Here is a 13098-nt window from a genome sequence, read left to right as displayed (position 1 = left end):
GCAGCAGCTCATGATAAACGATACCCTTTCAATTCCATTAGACGCACAGCTTAACCGTCCTAGGCCTCAGTGTGAACTTTGCCACAAACTGTTCAGCTTCTCGCTTCGACCACGATCTTTCTCGCACATCGATGTCGTATGTTACCCACTTTTTATCAGTCATGATCAACATCATCAGAAATGGCTCGAGTTAGTTACGTTTCACTAAAGATTCGCAGATGGAAATTCGATCGAGTAAGTGTTTTTTGAGTTCGATCATGTGACATCCAAACGTCTAGCTTCATTTTGCAGCAAATTTTCTCCAAATGGTTTAATACTGTTTTCTGATGGATGTTGTAAGTCATTTGTGATGTCGTGATTGGTTACATGCCGGTCTTAATCGAACTTTGCCCTTTTTACTATGATTGTTCATCCACTTCGAGGATCATCTTGGACATCGACATTTCTGGAACGCAAGCGATTGAACCATCTTTTAGTTGTTGCTTTTGAAACGTATCTTGACTATAAAGAGCACAGATTTCTTCATAAGTCTGCGCAGCATTTGCACCTTTATCGAAATATTATAAAATGTAGTGTATTTTTGCGGAAAGTTAACTTATCTTCATGGCGCAATAACTTGCATACGATTATAAGAATTCAGTTTTTGCACATCTACTAGCTTAACTACTTACTTTGACAACTATCATATGTCAAATGATGTTAGGCCTGACTTGCTGCAACTCATGTAACCTGAGATTTGGAACATTAACGCTAACTTGTGCGCAATTGGCTAAATACTTTTTAGTCTACGTGATAAATAACTCGAGAATGCCGACGCGGCATCAATGTACTTATTGTGAATTCTTGTAGAAAACTTACTTTCTGTCCTATAGGTATGTCAATCCGAATAACTATTTTTGTATTCAATTAATATCAATCTATTAAAATTCACCACCGTATACAAAATAATAGTTTTATCGCATTTGTGGATTGACATATCTACAGGACAATCAACAAAATTTTCACAAGAATTCACAATAAGTACATCCGTGCTGCCTTGGCGTATTCTTTTGACAACGAAGGCTTATGTGTGATTTTTTTTTAAAGGTTATTAATCTTCCTTCCGGTGAGAATGATTGAATATTTGTATTATTTCTGCCAAAAAAGTAGACATCGGAAAAATTGTATTGAAGTAAAACGTTTATTAACAACCCGGAAAGTACTATTGCCACCGAATATATTACATCTGAGTTATGTGCGGAAAAATTGAGTTCTGAAGAAGTAAAAAGTTTAACAGCTCATGACACAACAAAACACAACATTGAAACCAGGAACAATGTACACAATATGGAAACTAGAGTACAGAACTCTGGCCATAAAAGTTCTGACAAGTATGGATATATTTTGAATAACTACGGTTGCACAACAAAAAATAAGCACGGTAGTGGAAAATATTGATTATCTATTCACCATTTCATGAAACAGCACTTTTCTGAATTACATAATTGTTGCAATCTAGTTTCAAAATTTACGTTTTCGACTTCTCTCCTCAGCACCTTCAAAACAATCGCATCCAATCCTCGTGATCAAAGTTTATTTTCAGCCGAAATTCCAGAATAAGTCATAACTTTGGTGGTGTCTTAGTGTGGAACATTGGTATTGTCTAAAAAGCGTGAAAACTTACCTTCTCCAAGGAAAGTGTTTTGTTGGATGGTCCTTTGCAACATAACTCGAGAGAAATATTCGCGCAGCGATTCCTTTCGGCGGATTTGGAGCTCAAAAAATCACGCAGCACGTTTTCCACATCATTAACTGTTTTAAACCATTCTTTCTAAGAAATGCGAAAAAAATATATAGAAATGCAAGAGAGCGAAATAAATTATAATTTGAAGGAACGAGGTCAAGGCTGTGTGTGGAATTTTGTACCAGTTCGAGTCTCTGCACTTTCAGGAGGTTTTGCGTAGCTACCTGTGGCCAGTAGCATAGGATGTTTTCGATCTAACACAGAATATGTATCTATTGAGGATATTTCTTTTAACATCATTTATCCTCTCTAGTTGTGCACCATGAAGATTCCTATCCACAACATGGCCGTCTGGAACGAGTTCTCAGAACACTGAACAATCGACTTTTTACCATGTATACAACGGGATTTTTTTTTGGTCAAATCTCCCTCATTGGACAATTGACATTACCTCGTGGTAACGTCGTAACTACTGATGACCACCGGCAGTGTCGCAGAAATATTCATTTTAATCACCCGTGGCTATCTGTTGTCACAGGGTTTCTGTAGCAATTGTTGATATAGAGCGAGTCGTCTTTCGGATTGTTATGGTGTCCATCTCGTGAGGCACACGTTGAGGCCATCTCCAGGCAAATCTCAGTTGAAGATGACACACGATGCATTTGAATGATTCTATCTGTGTTGCCAGTTGACGTGTACTTGTGCATGGATCGGTCAGTACGACGTGCATCTAGGGGTCCCTCTTCGTGGCAATTTGGTTCCCAGCTTGAGGTTAAGTTTCAGCGCGCTTGCATTTCACCTGAATCGCGTAAACCATGTTTAGGCTTTCGGAATATTCACACTTCCTCCTCACCCATATTCCACCACTCTAGATTTCTTTCTTAGCTTCTTTAGCTTTCACCCCTTTATTTCCAGTGAGATCTTAATATATGAATAACCAGTTGATCAAGCTTCATATTTGACCTATCAGTTTCACAGTAATCAGGCATTGTCTCAGTGATGACTGGCATGTGCTTGTCGTACTAACTTATGGTTAAAATCAATGCTTAACGTAATAGAAACGATATCATTCTGATGGATTCAAAAACGAACGAACACGCAACTCTGTGTGGTATTGAAAAGAATCACTTACTCATATATGTAGGTTGAAGTGAGGTAAAGTTGTTTCAATATTAAGGAATATTATGTTGACAATTATTGATGCTTATCTTATAATGTGGTGGTGTTTAATTATAACTGGAAATATTTTAAGTACTTCTATTCTTTTGATTTTGTGGCTTTTTCTCATTGCATTTACGAACCTTTGTGAAATTTCCAATTTAAATACAATTCATTAATTCAGACAATTTCCTTTTCTTCAAAGTACAGTGTTTGAATTGATGATGTTGATGGGTTAAATTTTTTAAATTATAATTTAATGGATGTTGTGGGTCGTATAAGTTGTGTGAATATAACTTCTCAGGAAATGAGCTTGTAGTAGTCAGTTATTCTCCATTTTAAAAATAATTTAAAATTCATTTTCGGAGTAGTACATGAAATGAATGTAATCCTTTGTATGCTAAGAGAAAATAGTTCTTCGATGAAGAACTCTTAGTTTCACGAACATAATGCAGTATATTGTTAACTAGACTTCGCAGCTCATTTTAAAATTACTTTCAGTCCGTTGTTCTATACATACATGCTACACAATTCGAAATCTTGTACAAGTTCTGTATGAAAGTCTCTTGATCAAAGAACTTCAAAAACTAATACTTACGGTTAGAAGAAAGGAACAGGCCAATTCTACTCATGATTTACTAGCTTATTGTCTTCATCTAACAACGTTATATAAATGGTGTAGAGTCTGCCTTCGACAAGTTTTAGATAAAACCATAGACAATATAATGGCCTCAGAAGCAGTCCATTGAAATCGCCTATAGACAAAATTCCTGTAGAGCAATATTGTAATTCAGAAGTTTGTTTTGCCAATATTTTATATTCATATGGAAGTCATACTTGTTAGATAGATTATTTCAATTGTTTGCCAAGCGCAGCTCATGAAAGAAGAAAGTAGTGAGATAATCATACTAATAACTGCAATATTTGCGTTCGAAATTCCTTTACTAACGACTAGATTTGTAACTGACTTATTTTGCTAAACGTACTCGACATATTTCGATTTACCTTCAAAATTAGTTATTGTTTCATCATGTTTATTTGCTTATAGCAGTTTACATGTCAATGTATGTGAATGTGCGATCAGTGTTATGTCAGTGCAGAAGAAAGGAAAGTAAATACTTTGAATTTCACTTGAATGTTGCTATACTCATAAAATTATGTAGTTTTAGTTGTATCTAAAATAGTTGATTGTGGTCGTAATTTTTATAAATGAATACGTACAAATTTGCATATGACAATCTTGCTGGTGTTAAGTCGTATTAATATTATCAGTTTCTATGAACAGAAAGCCATTTATAGGATTTTTAAAATTAAATAATAGAAAATATTGTTGTTAACTTTTGTACTTACTAACAATAATGTTCCGACTTCTGTTTGAATATCTCGTTGTAACTAGTTCTACAGAGAGCCTAGATGTTATTTGTAGTTGAAAGTAAATACGAGTGACTATTGATTGTTTCTTGTTCAGATTTTCTCAGTATATTATTCCAGTAACGTTGCTGAAATTACCGCTTTTAGTGGAAATATTAATCACTGCAGACCTACGCAGTGTGACATGCATTTATTCGATTAGTTTATAATATCGAGTAGTCTAAAAGTATTGAACCTTTTGCGCACAAGATGGCGTTAGTGTCGTAATTCCCAGAGAATATGAGTCGTCATTTGATAACTGACAGTTGAAGCTAATAATGTTGAAATTCTTGTAATCAAATATAAGGTATAAGCCCGCAAAGATGAGTAAACTGTTCGCAGAACTGTGTTAGGGTGACGTGTGGCAGTTATGACATGTCAGCGTAAACCTTAACTTCAACTGCTTATATCCTAAAGTAATATATTCTGTTTTAAAGGTACCATAATAATTCTGTTACTTTTCCTGTTGTTTGCATGAATTAAAAAGAAAAATCTGAAACACTTGTAAGAGAAATATGAGATATATCCTTTGAACTCTTAACTGCCAGAATTGTCCCAAACATAGGAAAATTATGGCAAAGTCTCCCAGCTTGTATTAACAATGCATTGAGTTTTGGGCAGTCATATAATAGGCCTGTTTTAGCCCTTTAAGACCGTTTCTTAAATGTTGTCTATCTCTATTTATAAGGAAGTTAGGAATAAAATATCCTACAATACAAACAACTGTTGTATTTTTTTGATTCTGCTGAAACAAACAAGAACAATGTCACTACGAAAACTCACAAAAAGACTTTCAGGCTTCAACTTATTACTTCAACAGTTACAGTGCCTGCATATTTTAGATGTAAATAGCCTATATTGTTAGCTACATTAAGAAACTTGCTAAAGGCATAACGTAACTAGCGACTTCTCAATCGAAATCTAAATTCGAACCTATTAAAAAATCATCATCTTACCTAGAAACCCATTTGTACGTTTTCTGTGCTATTTCACCGTCTTTTACTATAAATGGTTCATATCCACTTAGGATAAAAGAGCGAAAAAATCCACTTTACTGCAACAACATCGAATAATAAGAAGTTCTTAAGTTGTAATGTAGATGTCACAGATGTTTACAAAGACATCCAAATTCATCAGACCTTAAATAGAGTGCAAAAAAACATTGTTTAGGTACATTTTCTTCTTCAAATTGTATATTCTTGCTAGAAGAAAACGCTGCCATAATTGCCCTATAGCATAATAAAATGGTGCAATTATAACATCCCTCGTAAATCATGTTATGTATTGTAATAACTAATGTAATTCTTTTTTGTAGTACCTTGGAACATGGTTAAACAACCTACATTACTGAAAACACTTATAAGAATTACTAGCTTAAAAATTAACACCAGGCAAAGTATTATAAAATCCTTGTGCAGCGGATAGAAGCAGTTTCTTTTATTGCTTATAACCGTTGCTGGGACCAATTTATTTATTTATTTTTTAACAATTATGCCTGCTTTGTGTAGGTGACATTCTAAATAACACATATTCAACAGCGCCGATTTCTCTAACTTGGGGGGGGGGGGCATTCATAAAAAAAATACATATAACAATAAACATACATAAAAATACATGGGGCCTACATGAGCTTTGAGTGGGCCCGGCTCCCCAGGATCAGCACCCTTGCACATATATTGAATTGAGCTATATAACTAAAATGCATAAAAATTATAAGCCCTTGCCATAATTTCCCCGTGCCAGAACTGCTCCAGGTCACCCTACATTTTACAATGTTATTTCGATAAAGGCTCAAATACTATGTAGGCTTGTAAGAAAATTTGTGCCGTTGATGGGCGTTATAAAAGGCAAGTCAAAAGATGGTTCAGTCACTTTCATTCTGGAAATTTCGATGTCCAAGATGTTCCTTGCAATTGGCAACCAATTACAGAAAAAGTGGATGATATTCTGGCAAAAGTCCACCAAGACAGGCATGTAAGCAGTCATGATAACGCAAATGACGTAAACATTCATTATTAAACATTGTTAAACCATTTGGAGAAAGCTGGCTACAAAAATAATCTTGACGTGTGGGTGCCACGTGATCTGACTCAAAAACATTTATTCGATCGAATTTCTATTTGCACATTTCTATTGAAACGTAATGAGCTTGAGTCATTTCTGAACCGGTTGAACATGAGTGATGAAGAGTGAGTAACCTACAACAACAATGTACGAAAAAGATTATGGTCAAAGCGAGAATAAACTCCACAGTGTGCGGCAAAGTCCACATTTACACCTAGAAAAGTTATGCCGTGTGTTTAAAGGAACTGGATGGGCAACATGCATCACAATCTGTTGCCGCCGGGCAAAACGATAGAATCAGAACTGTACTGTTGACAATTTGCACTAGCAGTTCAAAAGAAACTACCGGAACTGATAAACAGAAAGGGTGTCGTATACTACACTGACCACATCTGTTAACGACCCCTCAAATGTTGTCTGGAAGATTTTAATGCATCCACCGTGTAGTGCAGACCTGACACCATCAGACTATCACTTACTTCTGTTTCAGCAGAACTACGTGTATGATGTTCAGTTAACTTCAAGAGAGTTTGTGAAAACCACGTATCACTTAAGAAAGAAAAGAAACCGTTCTATAGCGACGAGATCATGATGTTGCCGGAAAAATCGTTAAAGGTCATTGAACATATAAGTGTTTATGAGGTTTCATAATGTTATTTTCAAATCACAATAAATGTTTTCTCAACTTTGACCTCCAAAGGTTCAATACTTTTTATAAAACGTAATGGTAAAAGTATTGTGAACTTCTCAATTACGTGTACAGTTTTAGGAATACAAATCTTTAAATAAGAATATTAAAAATTATTAGTAATATGAGATAAGTAATCAAAATTTGTTATTCTAAATAAACTAATAGGTTAATGTGTACCTTTGTTTCAATTGATAACACTTTGTATCTATTAATGAAACATTAATCTGCTCAATTTGCTGAAACAAACGGTTTCCTTAACTCACATTCACGATGAACCAGCAGGCTCAAGACACGGAGTTCGTCGGATACCTCACCCTTCGAGAGGAGTAGGTGGACCTCGAGCAAGGCGCTCGAATATGCACTTCAGGTAATAAGAGTAGTAATAATATCAGTTACACCTTAGAAAAGTTCTCTTCCAAAGGGTTTACCATTAAGAATTTAAGAATATTAAAATGAGCTAAACTGAAAATTATAAAAGTGTTTTTAGCAATGAATGGCATTGTGTTTCGAAGATATTGTTTAAATGTATTCGTCTGCTTTTGTAGTTGGAGTGGATTCTTGAGGTTCAATTTTGCGCCGCTTTTGCTCGCATGTTAGTCTGTAAGTTTGCAATGATGCGTTCAGTGTCTCCTTTGAGTTAACAAATTGTTATGGTTTATTCTGAGACCTTAATCTGCCATAGAAAGTAATTCAGAGAGAAGGAATCACATGATCTTAGGGACTAGCACCATTTTTCGACAGAAAGTGGACGGGGAACTTTTCGTACAGTAAGTCCAGAAGTAATCTGTTCCACTGTAGGTGATATTTGAACGTCATTATCTTCCAAACATAATGCCATTGATTGCTTTTCACAATCTATCTATCTATGTAATCATTTCGAACGAGTAACACTTTTATAATATTGGAGAGTGGATGAACATCTGCTCTGCAATTACTCTTAAGTAACTTGTTACAAGTCACTTTTTACGTATTTCACCGACTACAGTACTCTGCTAAACTCTTCGTTTAATATAAGAATTACCTTCTTTAATGTCATTAAATAGTAACCATCCCATTCCTGTTTTATCTTCTATTATTCCTGCAGTTGCCTAGTTTCTTTTTTTAGTACATCCGTTGTTGAAAAGCTAACAAACAATTCCACCAATTAATCTCTGAAAAGAACATTTATTAGATGGCTAACTACTTCTTGTTCTAGCTCGAAAGGGATAGGGGTGGTAAGTATTTTTTTTTAAACTTATATTTGAAAAATTTCCATGATAAATATATTTATTTCTGGAGTCTCTTGCTTTGAGGAACCTTTTTCCCAGTTAACTGCGGTCGACTTTTCGAGCCGTTGTCCTCCACCTGTTTCTATCTTGTGTCACATCCACTTTAACACCAGAGGGCACCGTATCTTTCTTCACGCCATCTCCTCACTTCTTTGGTGGGCCTCGAGCTCGTTTCCCATTCAGTTCTATAGTATTCACCCGGCGAGCTACGTATTCCGGAAGTCTTCATCTTACTTGCTCAAACCATTTAAATCTACTTTCTTGCTGTCTTTCTACTACTGGTCTTACCTTTACTGTGTCTCGAATCGCTTCATTCTTAATTTTTGCCCCTTCGCGTCACTCCACACTTCCACCGTAGCATTTTCATCTCCGTAACATGCAACTTCTGATCCTCTCTCTCCTTCGTCCAGTGTGAGCGGTCTCGGGTTGGATTCTCGGTGAGAGCACTGGGTCGAAAAAGTATAAAAAGTCTTTTAGGCCAGCCATCCTAAATGGGGTTTTCCTGGGTTTTCTTCATTCACACCAGGTAAATGCAGGGGTAATCCTAACTTATAGGTCCCAGTCCGTTTTCTTCCTTCCCTTTCCCTGGATAGTGTGCTTGCCGAGGGACGTCATTCCTTATACGTGACGGGCTAAATGACCATAGATGCCGAAAGCCCAGAAATCTGAATTCTAAATGTCTTCTTCGTCGTCCGACATTCCGCTTCGTATATGGCAAGTCTTACTACTGGTTTGTATACTTTTCCTTTAAGTCCTGTTAGTACTCTACGGTTACACACTATTGCTGCCGCTTCTCTCCATTTTGTCCAACCGCTGCTAATTCTGCTGTTTGCATCTGCTATTACTACATTTTCCTATGGTATTGGTCCCAAGTACGTGAATTTCTTCGTCATTACCATCTCTTTTTTTGTCCAGTCATATCCTTATTTCGATCACAGTTTTGCTGACTGGAATGGGCTATATGTTGGCCTCAGGGAATTCGAACCTTTTCACCCCTCTTCCACATCCGTTTCTTGAAAATTGTTTAATGTTAGAAAAGTGTTGTATTATTCGAGCGTGATAAGGATCTCATATAATACACTGAACACTTGTATAGAATCCTCCCTGTCCTTCCCCTTGTTGATTTTTTCCTACATTTATTAAGAATCTTCAGCAAAGCTAGCGATAAGTGTAATATTATTATTGTCATATATCACAAGAAACAAATACATTGATATTTGTGGAATGATGCTACAGCCACGCCATCAGAAATCGTACCATGGAGACATGATCCAACTATTTACAGTTGAGACAATTAGTAGTCTTGTTTTATATTGAAGTTTTCCAGGATGTTGCAGATGATCCAGATCCCCTTGGTTGAGGTCATCCGAAGCATTGTGCTCAACTTATATCCTATAGTACTGAAGGCACTTGGTTATAAAAGTTGAGTAATACGAGGAAGGTGTAAGTACACACGACATGGATGATGGACTTGGATCAGCATCTTGCTTAGTAAATATAGAAGAAAGGAAATTCAGTACATCCCAGAGAAGCAATATATGTAGATAGTATGAGCTTAATGAGTCACAAATGTATAATTCAGGATGAGAATCTAATCATAAGTTTCACATACAGGAGTCGGCTTATAGGCTCGTTCTTAACATTAACTTGGATTGTTCTTCCATAACAGTTATACTGTGACAAGTCTACCAACTCTACCATGGACATACGCCCCTCGGATACTTACAATCAGCATTTGTTGAGTACAAGTAAGATGCAAATAGAGGCAACATTATCGACATCATCTAGTGTAGTGTCACAAGAGTAAACATTCCTGTAAGAAATTAGTGTAATACTTTGTACAGTTGGAGAAACCCATTGCAACAGCTACCATAATACCACTACTTGGATTAAAATCTTCACAATGGGTTTATTATTATTTGATGATAGTATTCTTTAATTAGCAGCAATGACAGATTACGTGATTTAATGTAAGAGTACTAAATAACTATTATCCTTTGAGATCAGTACATACTCACCATAAATATTTTGTGTACTTCCAACATCATTTTATAATTAACCAATAACAATGTATAATAATTATTATTTTTACGAAATATATTTAAATATTTTACACAATTTCTGGAAGGAATAGTATTTGAGTATTACGAGAATTACATTGTTCATAAGGAATTACAGTAGTAACTGAATTTATATTTATTGATAATTAAAGTAGGAAAATGGAGTAGTAATTGCTCTTAAATTTGCCGAGATATCATCTGGACCAACATAAATTTTATGGCCTTTCTTTACATGGAACATATTTGGCGATAAAACAAGTAATTCGTGAAATTCTCTTTCTTCTTTACGGAAAGAGCTGAGAAATAAGAGTTGAAAAGTCACCATTTCGTGTCTATACTAAAATATAATGGAACGGCCGAATACCAAAATAAGATCCGTTACAATGATTAGCGTATTATGCACTCTAACCCAATGATGTTCAATATTGTATAAAATGTATAATCTTTATGTATAATGGCTTATCTATATAATTTATGCTTTCATTGTGGCAGTTCCTCTGGTGGATTATCATCATTGTCACCGTCAAATAGGGAAAATGTAGATCCAATAGCAGAATTACTATCACAATTATCTGGAGTAAGGAGGTCTGCAGCGGGACAGGGTTCAACACCGTCACAACTACAACAACTACAAATGCAGCTTCAACTTGAGAGACAGCAGGTGAGGGTAGGGATTGTTTTCTATAAACTTCGGTAGTCTAGTTGGGAAGTGGAATAATGGCTATATGGGTCGATTGTAGTATTGTTGCTTTGTAGCAGGTATGCATTATAGTTGTAGTTAAGCGTGTAGTTTTGCATTAGTTCACAAAATATAATTATTAAGTGTAGAATTGTCAAAAGCTTGTAGAATTAATTTATTCGAAATAATATTTCTGAGATGTATCTTTAATTTATTCATTTGTTCGTAGTAGTCTTTTAATGTCTATATAATTAACTCGTTTTATTGTAGTAGCAATAAGACGTATTATCTTATTTGTGCTTCGTTGTGTGTGTTGCTTTTTATGTAATGTATAAGTAAATAAGCTTAACAGTAGGAGTTGGTAATCTTAAATAAGACGTGAGTTGAGAAAATACTAGATCGGTAACATCAGTAATTATTATTATCTTGATTCTGTATAGAAATAATCATTTACCGTGGATAGGTTGGTCTAATGTTCTGATGAGACAGAAAAAAATTGGATTCCGTTCAAGAGATCAAGCAGATAGGATTCAGAAGGCCCTTGACTCGAGCTTGTACATAGTTTGATTCATTTATATAGAGCTGAATTTGCATGTACCACTTAATTAAGAAGTGCTGTGTGGCCACCACCAGTTGTGTTCGATCTGCAGATCACCTCTACTGATTATTGCCCAACATCAAAGTTACCATTGAGGAGACTCTGTGGCCTCGACGATAGGACAGGCACCGCTTGAGAAAGGACTCCGAAAGCACAGTAGGCCATTGGGATGGCATCTGGACTTGACAGGGATGTCAGAGAAGGAAATTATCGCAATTCCAGTTTCTTACTCCATACGGCGATAGAATTCCAGGAATGTTTTTGTTGTGTGATTGGATGCCTTGCCTTGGTGCCGATCAACCTGGTTCACGTCTTATCCGTATAATGCTGGTACATTTCAATCAGAACATGAGACTGGTAGTATATTGTATTGATTTTGACGTTTTGCTCCACCATTTGAAGACGCAGTTTGCCTCTGTAGGAGAAACCAACCACAATTTTGAGAAATACTGCGCACTGGTGGAAGAACGTGCTTTGACCCTCGGCGTCAACAGGTCTGTATGTAATGGCACGAACTTTACCACAGATTGCAAGATAAAGCCATACCTCATCGAGAGTAACAACCAACTTCCACCGATCATCCGCGAGATGACGTTCATACAGTCTTTTGTAGTTCCTTTGTCGTTCATCCACATGACACTGTTTCAGCGCGTGCACACTGGTCTTGTAAACGGCCGTGAGGCGTATATCTCTGTGAATGGCGTGGTTGATTGGCGTTTGCGATGTGCAGCATTTGCTGGTCATCACATACTGTGTGTGTGTGAGATTTTCGGAGGTCACCATATGCCGAACTACACGTAAATGGCGGGGTCTTCTTCACGTGAGTCCGGTTTTCAGATGCTCGTGTCTGTGTGGTGGCTCAGGACTTTATCCCGCATATTTCCATATAATACGATTCACAGTAGCATGACCTACAGGAAAATTACATACTTCGCAAATTCCTACGATCCATGTACTTTGCGTCCGAAAGGGCCGCAATTCATCCCTCACAGAATCTGTTCAGTTTCAACGGTATCACAGTACGCATAACAACACTGCTCTACTGCGTGACTAATGAGATGCTGTTACGTGCCACGTGGCAATCTCACGATAGATTGCGCATGCACGGTACAGTTGCACATTGACTTCGGGTCTCTCTCTCTCTCTCTCTCATATATATATATATATATATAAAATATTTGTAATATACAGTATGTCACATGCTCTATTTTCCACAATTTCACGTAATATTACGTAACACACACTTTGAATATCCCTACCCGTTCAATGTTAATGCCATTCACTAATGTGACTAACCGGCTTATTAGCGTTGACACAGACAGATTCTCGCTTTTCATTAAGATGTGCACAATAGTGCAATGTGCGTATCATAATCATCCCTATGTCACGCATTATATCGTGATAATTTCTTTTGCACGATAATGTGAAAAATAAGTCCACCACCGAA

The 13098-nt window shown here is 36.4% G+C and overlaps 1 protein-coding gene across 7 annotated transcripts in view; it reads left to right on the top strand.

The window, feature by feature from the left end:
* The window catches only part of LOC145692409 (E3 ubiquitin-protein ligase KCMF1-like), a 129972-nt gene that overhangs the window by 81826 nt on the left and 35048 nt on the right, over positions 1 to 13098 (top strand). For 5 of the 7 annotated variants that reach the window (XM_081767740.1, XM_081767723.1, XM_081767731.1 and 2 more), the window contains exons 5-6: positions 7316 to 7413; positions 10867 to 11041. In XM_081767740.1, the coding sequence (XP_081623866.1) occupies positions 7316 to 7413; positions 10867 to 11041 (273 nt within the window). The remainder of the gene's footprint in view (positions 1 to 7315; positions 7414 to 10866; positions 11042 to 13098) is intronic. The other 2 variants (XM_081767737.1, XM_081767718.1) reach the window with 1 other exon arrangement.

Source organism: Thermobia domestica, chromosome 1 (assembly GCF_964235325.1).
Source record: "Thermobia domestica chromosome 1, izTheDome1.hap1.1, whole genome shotgun sequence".
Lineage (NCBI taxonomy): Eukaryota > Metazoa > Arthropoda > Insecta > Zygentoma > Lepismatidae > Thermobia > Thermobia domestica.
This window is presented reverse-complemented; position numbering and strand designations above follow the sequence as displayed.